Below are 17,050 nucleotides of genomic sequence, written 5' to 3'. Positions count from 1 at the left end.
TTATAATAATGCTAGCTCGTGTCTACGGCACTACACATCCCGATTGAAAGGGGATGACAGTTGTGTGATTTAGATGAAAATCATGGACACTTAACCGGAAAGTGAGAGGATGCACTACAGCATTTGGATCAAATGAATCTAAGTCGTTCTAACAACTTGTCCCCACACCCTTCTGTTTTATAATAAAGATGTAACTATTGTACATGGATCCACATTATTGTACCAAATTTCTCTCAGTTTAATTATAATAATGGTCTTTTAAGCTAAAAGTGTGACGTATCTCAGATTCTCTGTTTTCAAAATGAGATTAAATTCTTTCCAGATGAGGTAAAAACCTCATGGTTTCTGCCATCCATTGTGGGCTCTACTAAGCATTCATTGCAGTAATTTGGACCATTCATTTTGTAAGGCCCAAAAAGTTATGTCCACGTAAAAAGGGAAAATGACGGCCAAGGACGTGTTTGATAATTAATACTCTCCAAGGACATTTTCAGCATTAACAAATGTACTCAAATGTTCTCAGCATGTCCTTGGCGGGTATTAATTATCAAAACACGTCCTGGGCCGTCATTTTCCCACGTAAAAAATCAGCTTAATCGAATATCAAGAACTATATCAAAATTTAAAATTTGATTTATAAAATCGACGGACATGGACAGTTTTAACTTAGAATACTAGTGACAAAATCAGGCCGTCCATTTTATAAATCAAAATTCAATTTTTAACATAGCTATTGATGTCCAATCAAGGTAATTTTTTGTATAGACATTAATTTACAGATCCTACAAGATGAACGGTTCGAATTGCTACAGAAAATGCTCGATAGGGCCCACAATGGGCCATGGGATTTCCGCCTCATCCAGACATAACACATTATGTACGTGTATGGGTTGATAAATCATGGCATGATAAGTAATTTAACAGAGGAAGAGAAAGCCAAAAGATGCTCACAATATAATATATATAATCTTAAAAAGATTATTCGAATCATTTTGAATAAAATTAGACCACTTTTTTTTAATGGATATACACTATTAGACCTCGCGATCCTCAATTATCACTCAGAGATAAGTTTTCATTGATTTAGGCCTAAACTAATCACTTTTACAATCTATCGTTCTCATCTAATGCATGTCATCAGATTCTAGACATCATCATCATATCAAAGGTGGTTCATTGTTCGGATCGTTCGTGATTTGAATAATGATCATCTCTCTCAATTCAAGATTTGACAACTATTGTAGAAATCAAAGTCGCCAATAGCTCTCAAGTACTTTGACTTCCGTAATCCTAAAGAACTCTCAAAGCAAATGACTTTTTTAAGTTAACAAATACATGAAACACGAATGTCTAAAATGAAAACAGCCATGGGTCAGAGCCGACCAATGTGTATTAGTCCCACATGCATCATGCGGGACCAATGTGCATCGAGGACACCATGTTCGTATATGTGCTAAAAACTACTATATGTTTAAAAAAAATAGTGTTTCTAAAATGCATCAAGAATCACTAACATACACTTTGATGAGGGACTTTAGTAAATAAGATCGAAAAAAATTATCAAGAATCACAAACATACACTTAGATGAGGGACTTTAGTAAATAAGATCGAAAAAAATTACTCCCTCCGTCCCTCATTTATATCCAGTATTCCATTTTGGACTATCCCTTAATAAGTGTCTATTTTGTGAAGTTCGTGGGTAAAAGTTGGTGCATTGTCTATTTTGTCCTTAAAAGTAGATTCCATTTTGAAAAGTTAGTGAGTAAAAGTGCAATGGTGACGGGGTAAATAGGAAAAGTGGAGGAAAAAATTAATGTGAAAGATATAATGATAATGTCTTTTTAATAAACTAAAGTTATGAAACAAAACACTTAAAAATGGACGGATGGAGTAGAATTCAAAAGTGTGAAAAAATATACTTTCTATTTCTCCTTTCAACTGTCAAAAACTTGTAAATCATAAACCAAACATAGTGGCAAAACGAGCATGATCATTTTTTTTGGCCAAAACTGCAGGAATTTTATTCAATAACTGTCAAGAATTGCATCAAAGAAAGGGGTTATCGGATTCGATAGAATTCAATAACCAAAGAGGAGGCCTAGCTTCCCACGTTTTAATACCAAAGCCTCGCAATCCCTAGCTAGCTAAAACATGAGCAAACCGAATTAGCTCTACGGACAAACCGGAGCTCATAGCCTGTTAGTAAGTGCAGGAGCTTTCTATTAAGCAGAAAAATATTTATTTACCAAGTGTGGAGTGATGTAATTTGGCCTAGAGGCCATTAGGCAACCACTCCTAATTTAAACCAAAGTACTCTATAATCTATTAATTTACTAATTTTCTGGGGTTTTGTCGGTATTGGTGTCATTGCGCAAGCTCTGAACTATCTGGTGTTCCGGTTTCTCGGAAAAAGAACTTTTAGAAAAAGAAAGTAATTTCAAGATCAAAAATTATACATTTACACAAATAATTTTTCTATCAATATGGATCTTGTTTGATAGATCTTATTGAGATCTTTTATACGATGCAAAAAAAATTAAAAAATTATTTTTTATTTTCATTATATTTGAGTTTGAAATTTGAAAAAAAAATATTTTTTCAAAAAGAAGGGAAAGTGGAACACCCGACAGAGACGAGGCAAAAAAGCTGAAGCTATTGAAAGGACAAAAGACCAGTCAGAAGCCCTTGCAACCCAAACGAGCTAGGAACACAACATCAAACACGACCTCTCACATACATATAGAGACACGTGGGTCCACGGGCCTCATATATATATAAGAGGTTGTGTTTGGATTTTTGTGTTCCTAGCATTTTTGCAACCAAAATTAGCCCCAATGGTTGGTTCAGTTAGTTGGTGAATTTGCTTCCCACAAAATTGATTAAGATTCGATTCTTGGAGTAAAGCCACAAAAAAAATAACTTCTTGTAAATTTCTTAGTCTCAGTGTACCTTTGACTAGGCTTGGAAAGAGATTAGTTGAGATATGCATAAGCTAACCTGAAAATCTTCACCGTCCGGGAAAAAAATTTGCAGGGTGAAAGAGCTTATAACTGAATTTCCGTTTGACCGAAAAAAGAAAGAGCTTATAACTAGTCATTGTCTTGTACCTTCAATTTCGGAATATGGACAGACAAAGTGCTGGTGCAGCACTGGTAAGAGTGAAAAGTAGGCCCAATTCCTCCATGGAATCTCCATGCACCCAACATTAGGTGGCCACAGTATTTTTGGATTTCCAATGGAAGGAAAAAATGAGGGACCCAAATGGGAAAACCTATACTTAGGGCGTGCCTATAAGGTAACACATACCCTAGGCTTCGTTTGATTCACGGAATCACGGACTGAAAAAGATAAGATTAATAGTCCTTAGGGTAAACTATAGTTAACCCCCTCTCACTAAGTCTCGCGTGCAATTTGCCCCCTCTAACTTTTTTTTTTGCACTCAACCCCTTCTAACTAACTGAAAATCAAACGGTCATAACTTCAAACGGTCATAACTTCTTCGTCCGAAATCGAAAACATGCGAATTATATATCGATTTCGAAGTCTTGAAGTCAGCTTTCTAATGACACCAAAATTACATCACGACTCAAAACACACAGAAAGTTATGATCAAAAGAGTAAGGGTTGATAGACAGAAAAACCGTTTCGATCGTAACTTTCTGTGTGCTTTGAATCGTGATGTGATTTTGGTGTCATTGGAAAGCTGACTTCAAGACCTCGAAATCGATATATAATTTGCATGTTTTCGATTTCGGACAAAGAAGTTATGACCGTTTGATTTTCAGTTAGTTAGAGGGGGTTGAGTGCCCAAAAAAAAAGTTAGAGGGGGCAAAGTGTCACGCCCTCGTTTTCCAACATAAATAACAATACCATTTGAAATATAAATCCTCACAATAGTACATATAATACCCCAAATTCAATACTATTCCCAAGTCCTCAAACTTGTCCACAAATACGACGTTCCAAATTATGGCATTCCAGTACAGTACAATACAGTTTATTTTGCAAACATATAGGTAGTTCGTGAAAACAACTTTTAAAACAAAGATGTCAGTCATGCACTTCACATCACTGCTCCTGTATTGTACCTGAAATGATAATAGGTTTGAGCAAACAAGCGTCCAGTAGAGAAATCTTTACACAAGCTATAAGAAAATGCGATGAAATATACACCAGAGATGAATGAGTTTTCAATGAACAAACACGAACAACGGAGATTTGCCACAATAGACAGACAGACTTTGACTTCAAAGCTCTAAGCATCTTATCGAGATTCCTATCATGGCACATGTCAAACTAGAAATTGTACTAAGTTCACATCAAGCTAAACAAACCTACAACAGACTCTCAACCACTTCATTTGCTTCATGCGCGAACACCACAATCTATCTCAATTTCACATTACTAAATATCAAATCTTTTTCCCTTGAAACTTTCCCTTTGATTGTAAAATGACTTGTGAAAACAAAGTCAGACCATTACGAGTCAAGCTCCGTAATTGGAGCTTGAATACTGGAATCCATTCATTTGTGCCCAAATACCAAAAACTGTGATTCACTCAAGAATATCGGAGGATTTTCGTCAAAATCCTTTAACCATAACCAAAATCCTCTCATTAACTTCATAAACCAATAACGTATCATTAAAAGTCTAAGCCGAAGCTCCTGCCAGGCACTTACTCGACAACGAGCCCTGAAGACAAATGATATGAGCATTTAGCTCCTGCCAGGCATTTACTCATTTAAGAGCCCTGAAAGCATACAATATGAGCATTTAGCTCCTGCCAGGCATTTACTCATTTAAGAGCCCTGAAGTCCTCTTTGTGTCCATTTAACATTTACATTCTTTCCACATTCCCATTTCATAAACATCAAATCATTCAATCGAATTCAAAGGCCGTTTAATCAATCACAACCTAATCATCCCAAACAGTTCTATCACGACATCGATTAAACTTCAAGTATTCTAAACAATCTAACAATACACCACATTGATTACATTTCGAAACGTTCCAAACTGTCAACCATAGCAAGACTCCGACTAATAAATTAATACTCATCCTTCCCTTTAAGTAGACCATAATATCACACGTTACATACTAACCCATCACCATCCTACGGCATGTCTCTTGCTATTGTTGACACCTAGACCTCATGGGATAAACACCCAAAGAATTGAAAGGAAAACAACAAGACGGATCATGAGGACACGAATTTCTATGACACCTTTCGATTCACTCAGTCGGCTCACCTCCACCAATCATACCCAACACAACACCTCGTGGAGCCTACGGTACTCCTAAACAGTAATACGATGCGTTTTTCTTTCACAACGATACTATGATTTCGCCCAACGAGTGTCTCAGGGATAGGAACGATCAACGAATCCTTACTCAAAGAACAACCAAGCTACGAGATGGTTTATAGATATTTTAGAAGTGTTGGAAATGATCGGGGGTCAAAACAATGGAGTCGAAACAAGAAACAAAACTTGGCCTTAAGGCATTGAAGTATAGATACTACGAAATTTAGTATCCATACAACTGGCCTTAAAAACGTTCCAGAGGCGATTGTATCGATACTGATTTAATCAGTATCGATACTTCAATAACTAAGTTCGTTCCAGAGATTATTGTATCGATACTGAGCAGAGCAGTATCGATACAGATGGGTGTTCAAGCAGATTTTCTGCAGATTTCAAGGAATCCCACTACAACTACAACGATAACAACCACAAGCACGATTTATGGCACAAACTCATCTCATAAACGTATAGAGAGTGTAAGAAATCTCTACCTCGAGCATCAAAGTCGAACCCCAACGAGAGATCGAGCCCTAGCTTCCAAAATCGACTCCGAGAGCAATACACCTCCACCGAGCACTAGCCAACGATGTACGAGCTCCAATATGCGCGTAGATGATGGATTGGAGGTTGGTTGTCTTGGGTTTCGAGTTGTTTTGGTGAAATTTGGGTGGAGGAGTGAGAGAGGGAGAGGAGCCGAGAGAGGGGAGAGAGAGATCGGGAGAGTAGAGAGAGAATGGGATTGGGGATTTTAATCCCCTGCACCCCTACACACACACATATATATACTATGACACACTCACTATCACACTTGCACTCCCTCCACTTTCAATCCTTATCAATTAAGCCCCAAATTAAATAAATCCAACAAATCCCTCATTTATTCCATATTCTAATATTAATAAATCCTTTAAACTATTTTCGGAAATACGGGTCTCTACACAAAGTGCACGCGAGGCTTAGTTAAAGGAGGTTAACTATAGTTTACCCTAGTCCTTAAAAGCTTTCATGGGGAATAAGAGAAAGGAAAGCTGCAAACAGAAGATCGTGTCCAAGTACAAAATCCCTCATTCATCTATAGTCAACCCGCAACGGCCTGTTTGGTTATATCCCGTCTTCTCTGCTAATTTACTTGGTTTTGGTCCGAATCTATGCCATGTTTCTCTTTCATTATACTCATGGTCCCAAACTTGGTTAATGCCGGTCCAACTCGAGTAAAAGCCTTACATATACTATAACAGAAAATTTTGGACAACCAATTGCCCAGAGAATATCAAGTTTGGCCGTTACTAGACTAATCCATAGCCGTCCCTGTTATCAAGAAACATTAGCAAGGGGATCAGGGACGGCAAGTTAATTCCCAGATTAATCCATAGCTCATAGGACAAGTTGTTTCGATTTATAACACGAATAAATTGAACAGGGTTCAAAAGTAAGGAAGTCTCACAAAGAAGGCAATAACTTGGTCAATATTCAATAATGCTCTGCAAAAAAAAGCAGAAATATCGCCCAGAAATTTACCCAGGGTATTGGTGATAAAATACTGGCTTCATGGTCTCTGCAGTTGCAGCAGCAGGTTCCATCATATGATCTGTAAAGCCGTAGACATCTCACTGAAACCACAAGCTACTGGCACAGATCATTTTCACATGTCGAACAGTGAAAAGTACCGAAAATATATTGCAAAAAATAGAGAAAAAATAGAGAAAAAACATGAGTTCAGACCAAGAACACGTCTCGAGATCTCCCAATGAGAAATTAGCTGTGCAAAAACACTTGCTAAACTAGAAAACAACATGTAACTTGTAAGAGGCAATGGAGACCCAACAACAAAACTACTACTAGTGAAAAGATGCACAGTGCTCCATTGGATTCAAAATAAGATACATGGTGTTTGTAACCATTTCAAGAAGGAACAAGCAACTTTCACGTTTTTTTCTATCGGCAAACTTTCACGTTAGTTGTTACTCTCAACACTGCCATCGGAGTGATATTGATAAAGAAAACCTACTACCAAGCAAAAATTGAATGAAATATACAACTAGGATCAAAGTGACTGCTCAGGAGATAAATTAGAGGTTCCATAGAAACCACAAGCATGCACAAAATGCAACTCCTTTCTTTTTTCTTTTTTTTTGGTTAGTTAAAAAAAAAAAACCAGCTCCTTTTTCATTACTCAGAATCATGATCATTCTCTAAAACCTCGTGTCAAGTTTAGAGGGATGAGGGGAAAAACAATAAGGGGTTCCTACAAGAAAGACAGGCACTAATTATTAGTAAGAGAAAAGCAAAAGAAATTTGTATGCTCACAGAAAAGAAGAGGAAGCATCTACTTATTCAACCATAGGTCAATCATCATTCATTTTATCACCATTCGGCGCAGAGTTTTAAGTTTATAACTTCTTCAAACAAAGCAGGGAAGAAGAAAACTGGAAGAAACTCAAGGCTAAGTAGGCAGCAAATGAGGGATGAAAGGGTCAATATGAGAATCCAGCAAAGGTTAATGGGTCTACCCCCTAAGTCCAAAAGGAGACCGCAGTGAACTACTAATGAAGATAGACCAACATTATACCATCCTCAGGAAGTTGAGATCCGTGTTCGTATATTTTTAATTTTTACCACAAGCGATCCTAGTCCATTTGGGGAATGGTACTCTCCTAATTGAAAGAGAAATATATTTATCCTAGTTCATATTAACTCACTGACCAAATTTTGCCCCTCATACTACAACATAAATTACAAGGTAATTCTAGAGACGAAAACTTAATTCGGCTGGTGGAGACTTGTTGCAGAGATTGTCGACAGCACACAGTTGCTTGGGGCTGGCACACGGCAGCAAGGGAAGCTTGCATCCTGCCGATCAAAAAAGAAAAAAGGGAATGAAGACTAAAAAGATAAATGTCACTTTTGACTCTCTAAGATCTATATAATGAGTGTGACTGATAGTCTCCTCAGCTATTTTGTCCATAACCTTTCGCTAATTTCATTTTTATCATTCAAATCAACCAATAGCGGCGGAATCTTGGTGATGACCTCACCTAGCCCAACTCCAAGATATAATTTTCCAGTTGCTCCAGTTAGATACGTTTACATTCAAGCAAATACTGGTATATTTATATTTTCATCTCCTTTGTGTCATCAAACATGTAGACTGTTTCAGTCATAACCATAGAACAACTGATAAATAAGGAATGATTTGCATCAGAGAAATCCGGCCCTACTAGATAGATATTGAATGGCCATAAAAGAAAAAAAAGATAACATAGTCAATGATGAGCTGGATACGCAAAAGAGTCCCCATGGTTCCCCATTTCAAATACAAAACTTAGAATACGAAGCCATATGCAATGAATAAATACAAGTAGTTCTTCTACAAGCAAAATGCAGGAAATATAAGGATCTTTCTATGCAAGTTTGGTGAGATGACCTTGCTTCTCACTCAGTCTAAACTCCATGTTATTAGAGATGAGGAAAAGTGTATAGGGTGTTAATGAACCCTTACACATATACCTTTATTTATATTACTTTGGAGAGTTACACATACATAAGATAGACGATGTGGGACAAACTCACTTTCTCTAATAAACACTTCTAACACTCCCCCTCAAGCTGGAGAATAGATATCACAAATTCCCAACTTGTTACATAAAAATTCTAAACGACGTTTAAACAGTGATTTGGTAAAAACATCTGCTATCTAAGCACCTGTGGACACAAAAGGCATAGCCAACACACCAGCATCAACCTTCTCTCGTACAATATGACAATCTACCTCAATATGTTTGGTTCTCTCATGAAACACAGGGTTCAAAGCGATATGTATTGCCGCCTGATTGTCACAATACATAGGAATGGGTAACTGCACCCGAAATCCCAGCTCCTCAAGAAATGATCTCAACCAAACAACTTCACATGTAGTATGAGCCATGGCACGATACTCTGCTTCTGCACTAGACCTTGCAACAACAGTCTTTTTCTTACTTTTCCAGGTAACTAAGTTGCCACCAACAAATGTACAGTAACCAGTTGTTGAAAGTCTATCAGAAGGTAACCCTGCCCAATCTGCATCAGTAAATGCCTCAACACGCAAATGACCATTGGAATGGTAAAATAAACCACGTCCAGGATAAGCCTTAAGATACTTCACAATACGAATACAAGCTTCCCAATGTGGAAGACGAGGAGTAGACATAAACTGACTCACCATACTAACAGCAAATGAGATATCAGGACGTGTATTGGTAAGATAATTCAACTTACCAACCAAGCGACGATATTGGTCTGGATGAGGAAATTCCTCCCCCTGATCAACGCAAAGTTGACATTAGGATCCATTGGAGTCTCCACAGGTTTGGCTCCCAGCAAACCTGTCTCCTCTAGAATATCCAACACATATTTCCTCTGGGACAAACTAATCCCATCCTTTGACTTTGCTACCTCAATACCCAAGAAATATCGTAACTTACCCAAGTCTTTAGTGTGAAACTGACTATGTAAGAACTATTTCAACTCACCAATCCCTTTTTGATCATCTCCAGTAATAATAATGTCATCTACATAGACAATGAGCAATACTTTCCCTCGAGCCGACATAAGGGAAAACACAGAATGATCTGATTGACTTCGATGCATGCTAAATCTCAAAATAGCCTCACTAAACTTGCCAAACCACGCTCGAGGAGATTGCTTAAGTCCATAAAGTGCCTTGCGAAGACGACATACCTTATGATGCTCCCCCTGAGCAACAAACCTAGGTGGTTGCTCCATATAGACTTCCTCCTGGAGATCGCCATGGAGAAAGGCATTTTTGACATCAAGCTGATACAACGGCCAGCCAAGAGTGGCGGCAAGAGAAATAAGAATTCGCACAGAGCCAAGCTTGGCAACAGGAGAGAACGTTTCGGAATAATCAACACCATAAGTTTGGGTGTAGCCTTTAGCAACCAGGCGAGCTTTGTGACGCTCGATAGTGCCATCAGGTAGATACTTGACAGTATAGACCCAACGACAGCCAACAGTAAAATTCCCAGCAGGAAGAGTAACCAATTCCCATGTGCCATTAGTATGAAGAGCAGACATTTCATCCGCCATAGCTGTCCGCCACTCAGACCGAGATAATGCCTCCTGAACAGTTTTAGGAACAAAAAACGGAGGAAACAGTAGTAGTGAAAGCACAAAGGGATGGAGAGAGATGAGTATAAGAGAAAAACCGAGAAATAGGATGAGAAGTGCTAGAGAGATTAGAAAAACCATATTTTGCCGGGGGACGACGATTCTCACGAGTCGGATATCGAGGAGCAGGTGGATCCGGCGACGGGGGAGAAGACGGAGACGTGGGCACTGAGAGTTCGCCAGACTGGAATGGTTCTGTAGGCGGAGGTGGTGCCTGAGGCGGCTCCAGAATCACGACCACGACCTCCAAACCCAGAATCACGGCCGCCAAAGCCACGACCACTCACCCCATAATCGCGGCCACGACTACTAAATCCAAAATCACGACTGCGACCGCGACCATGGCTGACAGACAAAGCAGAGCTGTCAGAAATAGCGGAAGACAAAGCAGAACGACCAAAAGTCGGTGCAGAAATAGGCGATGACTGTCGGAGACGACTGAATACCTCGCTGAGTGGAGGTAAGTCACGATTTCCCAAAATCTGATTACCCACAGGGCCAAAAGTGGATGATGCACCGGATAAAAAACGAGTAACCCTCATAGGTTCACGCTGGCGCCGTATAACCTAAATATCAGCAGTAAGTGGCTCACATATATCCAATTCATTACAAATGCGCCGAAACTTAGCATAATAATCCTCAGAAGAAGCATCACCCTGAGATATATTAAAGAAAGACTGATGAAGATCATATGTGCGACGGAGATTGTTGACACCTGAATACAACTCCTGTGCCTGTGTCCACACCTCTCTAGCTGTATCACAGAACATCAACGTACTAGCAACCTGTTCCGTCATACTATTCCATAATTCTGAACGAACACGGGCATCAACAGCTTTCCATGCCCTATATGTAGCTTCAGCAGTAGCAGGAGGCTCATCAGTCAAAAAAGAGTCCTCAAACTGACCCATATAATACACCTCAACAGCTTTAGCCCAAAGAACATAATTGCCCCCATTTAATGATGTGGAGGTAATAGGGCGCCTCTCGCGAGACCAAGAACCACTTGATACGCTACCAACAAGAGTAGAATTAGGGCTAGAAACAGTACCAGAATCAGAATCCTTCTTCTCAGACATTCTACCGAACAATGGAGGGGTAACAATCAATAACTAGCAAATAACCAGTACGCAACCAAAGCAAAATACCAATAACTATTGATCAACAAAATCAACTAATATACTAACATCGAACCAGTCACCAGGTTGGATAGATACCCAATATCAACAACCCCAACATAACATATTCTTCACAACCACTAGTCCACCACATGACAGAGATACTTGACAAGAACAGTATAGAAAATAGTTACCAGAATGAGAGAAACATCAACGGAAATTGCAAAGACAAGAAAACAGGGCCTGGTGATGCATGCCAGTGCATGAAGATGGTCGCCGAAACAGGGATGAACAGTAACTGTAACTCATGAACAGTACGCGGTGAACAGTACGCGATGAACAGTACGCGATGAACAGTACAGTGAACTAGGATTAGGGTTAGGGTTAAGGCAGAGGCTAGGGTATAGTTTAGGATTAAGGTTAAGATGGTGGTGTATTAGGATTGTGGTGGTTTAGGATTAGGGTTAAGGTTAGGCTTTGATACCATGTTATTAGAGATGAGGAAAAGTGTATAGGGTGTTAATGAACCCTTACACATATACCTTTATTTATATTACTCTGGAGAGTTACACATACATAAGATAGACGATGTGGGACAAACCCACTTTCTCTAATAAACACTTCTAACACTCCACAAAATAAACTGCTAATATGTCAAAATATTACCATGACTATAAAGAAGAGCACATTCAGATTTTAGTATTCAAGAACCGAAAGGCAAGGGCATTATTCTAGACTAAGGTGAAAAGGCATAAATGTTATGATATATTCATAAGTACCTTAGTATTATCAAGATATCACAGCATTGACAAACCCACTACGGAGAAGCCTCTCCACATACTTCCCAAGAATGTCTACTTCCAAGTTCACCTTCTGTCCAATGTTCTTCAATGGAATCACGACCTTTTGCTGAGTGTAATCCACCAACATGAAATTAAAACACTCCTCTTCATCAAACACCTTTACCACAGTCAAACTGGTCCCATCCACAGCAATAAACCCTTTGGGCACAATGTACTTCAACAACTCCGGAGCTGTCTTCACCTACAGAGAATATCGCGAAGTACTTAGTCAAAAGTAGTTAGTAGTGGTTATCAACCCAGTCAGCAGGGAAGGACCAGGATCTAATCATGGGGGCGCCAAGTTGGCCTCCTACTTTATACCATCAACCTAGCTAATTGGGCTGGATTTTACATCAACTCATTGCGTTCTCAGTAACACACGATTTAGGTTAATTTTGTTCAAAGAAAATAGCAATAGAAAGCTGAATTACTATGTAGTTACTTAGTCAGAATTAATTTCAACCAAGTCACAGTAGAAAGCCTTAAGTTAATAACACCAGTTTAGTTTCAACTAAATCCTCCATATAGTTTTACTTTTAGGAACAGATTACATATCAAATGAGATTTGCTATATATGACTGACTATATCACCATTTCATTTGAACATGTGCCAATATACCATTCTTCTAACTTATTTTTCTTACATAATTTTTCAGGCATACAACCAACAATAACCATTCATCTAAGCGGCAACATAAAGTGCTGACAAAAAATTCGATGGCACGTAGGATTTCTCACGTTACCTACTCCTAGTTTCTAAATTGAAAAGGAATCAAAAGAATCATAAAGTTATCAAATCCGTTAGATGGAATAACCAAACAATATGGTATCCTTTCCTTCACCCAGCCACACTCAAGTGCAGCCACATGGAGTAGGGGGGTGCCAATACAAAAGACTGAAGTGTTTGTACGTGATCTATATGCATCTATGGAGGTGCAATTAGAAAGCTAGGGGTTGACACCCGCACTATAACCCCTGCCAGTCAGGGCTCTAATTAATTAGGGGGTCGTGCGCCCGTACCTGGTTTTAGAGGAATACAATTCATATTAGATCTAAGAAGCACGGACACGTCTATTGATATTATGTATCCGTGCCCGTTTTGGACATGTTCCGACCTGCGTCTGACGAGCCCAAATATATAGATGACTTTCTATTACACACTTTCCAGTCAGGCACGCTGGGACATGTTAGTGACACGTTAAGAGGTCGTAAGTCATAATGCAACTTGAAAAACATTGGAGCGGGCCAAAATTACCAGGTAACTTAATTCCCAAATAAATATCTAGTACACCTTGTTTTGCATTTTCGAATTTGTGCTTGTATCCCCAATTTGCTGGCAATATTGTTCAGGTAAATATGCATTTACAAAATGCAGTAGTCCAAAGTGACCCAACTTCTAGTGTCCTAATGCAAACTGACAGTATAACCGTGAAAGCGTATGTTATATGGTCTTGGGTAGAAGTAGAACTCAACCCAAAAGGGATCCACAGGATCACTTGTATGTTGTACGGTCTTGGCGGTCAAGTTGGGTAGAAGTAGAACTAACCCAAAAGCTAGCTATTGAAGTGAGGGTGCCCTCACCCTTAAATACTTCATATTCCTTCGATACCATGGCAATGTGGGACTTTACTTCATAGAGTAGCCATTGTAGTTATTGAAAAGAAATTAATACAGTGATCATTTAGAAATTTGTTTCATATCATTACCTTCACCCACAGCGAATCGCCTTCGCTCTCCTTCGCCACGATCTGGCCGGTCCCATCCACGTGCCCCTGCACGAAATGCCCGCCCATTCGGGTCGAGGGTTTTAACGCCCTCTCCAAATTCACCAACGACCCGTTCTCGAGCTCGATCAGCGACGTCTTCCTTAGGGTTTCGGGCGACAACCCGACAACGAACTCACCCAACTGGGTATCGAATCGGGTCACCGTGAGGCAGGTCCCGTTGACGGAGATACTGTCCCCGAGGTTCACGTCCTCGAGTAGGGTTTTGGTGTGGATTATCATGGTGAATCCGCCGTCGTTTGATGAACCCACGTGCCTGACCTCGCCCATGTCCTCCACGATGCCCGTGAAGAGGGATCTGATGGTGCTATTGAATTTGGGTTTGGGGTTGTGGTGGGTGGTGAGGAGGAGAGAGAGGCGCGGGGCTTTGAGATTGAAGGTGAATTTGAGGTTGTGGGTATTGGGAGGGGGATTGAGGAGGTGGGAGATTGTTGAGAGTTTTGGCAAGAAGGGGTTTGCTAGGGTTTTGGAGAATGGAGTGAGAAAGGAAGAGATGGCCATTTTTCCGGTTTGAATGGTATTGGAAATTCAGATTTCTGTATTTATTGGGGAAGGTTGTGGAGGTTGGTTTGCTTGGTTTGGGAAGCAGACGATGAAGAACTGGGAAGCCCATCTTTGGAAAGATTCCTATTGTTGCAAGTCTTTTTTGAGTATTGTACGAACAAAAATGCTATGCGCACATGTTGGGTAAAAACTCATATTTTTATTCAAATTTGAGTAAAAATTGGAAATTCATTTTACCATTACCATTCTGTTAATGTCACTTATTTTCTTTCACAAAACAAATTATTTAATCAAGACAAAAATGAGAGTGACATTAATAAAAATGAGAGTGACAAAATCACTTCCATAAAAATTTGGATAAAAACTTGATTTGGTACAAAGGCTTCCACTTATAAACCAAAACTTCTGTGGTGCTCCCAAGTGGTATGGGAGCACCATACTCCCAATGAATTATAGCCTTTGGATTGAAAATAGATAAATCACAGCCGTTGGATGAAAACCAAAAGCTAAAAGTAGTGTGGTTTTGGTAAAAATAAGGTGGTTTTGACAAAAAAAAACGAAAGATAACTTACCACAAAAACAGGAAATACTTATTATTGATAAGAGAACACTTACCATTCTATAAGGTAAAACTTACCATACAAACAGGCATACTTACTACAACCGGTTGGACAGGCACCAAGTTACCAATGAAGTTAAAAAAAAAAAAAAAAAGGAGTAGCTTTTTTTTTGGCGGGAAAATTTGGAGATTTTAGGGATTTATATATTAAAAGAATTATCTAAAAATATGTGTTCATTTATAAATCTAGTTTAAAATTTTAATTGGTTATAAAAATACAATTAGAAGAATTATCTAAAATAAAATTAAAAAATATTTTTCATAATTTCCGAAGGACATTATAAATGTATTTAATTAATTAATTTTCAAATAGTCATTTATTGTAGATATATTTAAGTAACTTAGTTTTAAATATTATGGAAAAAATAATATATTTATTTAATAATTTGATAGCTTACAAAATTAATGAATATATATTATAAAATAATGCTACAGGTTGATTGTTACAACAAAATTGAACAATAAATATATTTTGTTTAATAGCTATTGAATAATTTTGTAGGATTCTTAATTAAATTTATGGTAGTATTTAATGAAATTAGGCTATTCAATTTCATTAATATAGTTTATAGTGATCAATATGATATATTTTGCAAATCTAACAACTAATAATGTTGATACTAATATACTTGGCAGCAATCAATCAACGAATATTGATTCATTTGTAATTGATTGATCTGGTTATATGTTCAACCAATTGATCAAACGATTTGAATCGATTAAGATTATAATTGGCAGATATGGTAGTTAACAATAATGTTGATTAATAGTGATTAGTGAAAATTAATATAATTGGCTAAAGTAAGCTGACTAATTTGTTTAATTGCTCAACGATAGACTTATCTATTTCAATCCTTCAAGTTACACAATTAGCAAATTTCAAAAATGGTTATTGATGGTTAACATTGACCACTTAGCAAATGAATGAGTAACAGTCTTTGAGGTTAACATTGATCACTTAGCTAATGTAGGAGTAACCACTAGTGAACCAGTAAATTGAAATATCTCATTTATTTGATCCTTTTTTAAAAGTAATTTTATTAATATAAATGCTTTTATTTCATTTATCATAAAAGTAATAAAATAGATCCAAATAAAATTTAATGTAGTAGGTAATATGACATTAATGATGATGTACATAAATGTATACCTACACGTCATTAATGCCATACTTACTATAGAATAAAAACTTACTTACCAAAGTACAAGGCTAGAGATACCACAAAAACTGAATTTTTACGATGGACTAATATTCATTGATAATACTTACTACATGGTTGGCAATACTTACCACGAAATAAAGAAAAAATGACTATATGCTTAAACCATTTTCACCACACAAACTGATCACGTTTTGCCAATTGCCTTGTTTACCTATCACCAATTATGACATTAATTTGGTAAGCCTCTTATTATCTAGTTAGTTGATAGACTATTATTTATTTGTCCATTTACTAATTTTCAAACTTGAATTTTGTAGACTGCTAACTGGTCAAGAAATTTCGAGAGTGTGCAAGCTCAATTCCATGGCAGCAACGTTGGAGGATGGGAAGATGATTTCGGACAAAATTTGTGAAGGATAAATGTAACGTTTATTTTTTAGTAAGGCATTGAGTAGGGACAAGAAGTTTATTGTAACATTTTAATTTAGTAAAATTAAGGCAATGATCTGGAGAAGAACTTATCTGTAGTTACGTAAGGTAGTGAGT

General features: G+C 38.0%; 1 protein-coding gene across 6 annotated transcripts; it reads right to left on the bottom strand.

Annotated features, from left to right (window-relative positions):
* Positions 1-3,854: 3,854 nt before the first annotated feature.
* Positions 3,855-14,864, bottom strand: LOC131328966 (riboflavin synthase). Of its 6 annotated transcripts, none has more exons than XR_009200587.1 (4): positions 14,141-14,844; positions 12,372-12,636; positions 6,824-6,928; positions 3,855-4,089 (listed from the first exon to the last, which is right to left on the bottom strand). XR_009200587.1 is itself a non-coding variant. In XM_058361957.1 (3 exons), the coding sequence occupies exons 1-2, from the start codon at positions 14,717-14,719 to the stop codon at positions 12,382-12,384; spliced, it is 834 nt and encodes a 277-aa protein (XP_058217940.1). In that variant the 5' UTR covers positions 14,720-14,844; the 3' UTR covers positions 6,696-6,915; positions 12,372-12,381. The 6 variants fall into 6 exon arrangements, 4 of the variants coding, with proteins under 4 accessions (XP_058217940.1, XP_058217937.1, XP_058217939.1 ...); XR_009200588.1 differs by having other exon boundaries at positions 6,824-6,893; XM_058361957.1 differs by lacking the exon at positions 3,855-4,089 and having other exon boundaries at positions 6,696-6,915.
* Between the last annotated feature and the right edge of the window lie 2,186 nt (positions 14,865-17,050).

This window comes from Rhododendron vialii, chromosome 6a, assembly GCF_030253575.1.
Source record: "Rhododendron vialii isolate Sample 1 chromosome 6a, ASM3025357v1".
Taxonomy (NCBI): domain Eukaryota; kingdom Viridiplantae; phylum Streptophyta; class Magnoliopsida; order Ericales; family Ericaceae; genus Rhododendron; species Rhododendron vialii.
This window is presented reverse-complemented; position numbering and strand designations above follow the sequence as displayed.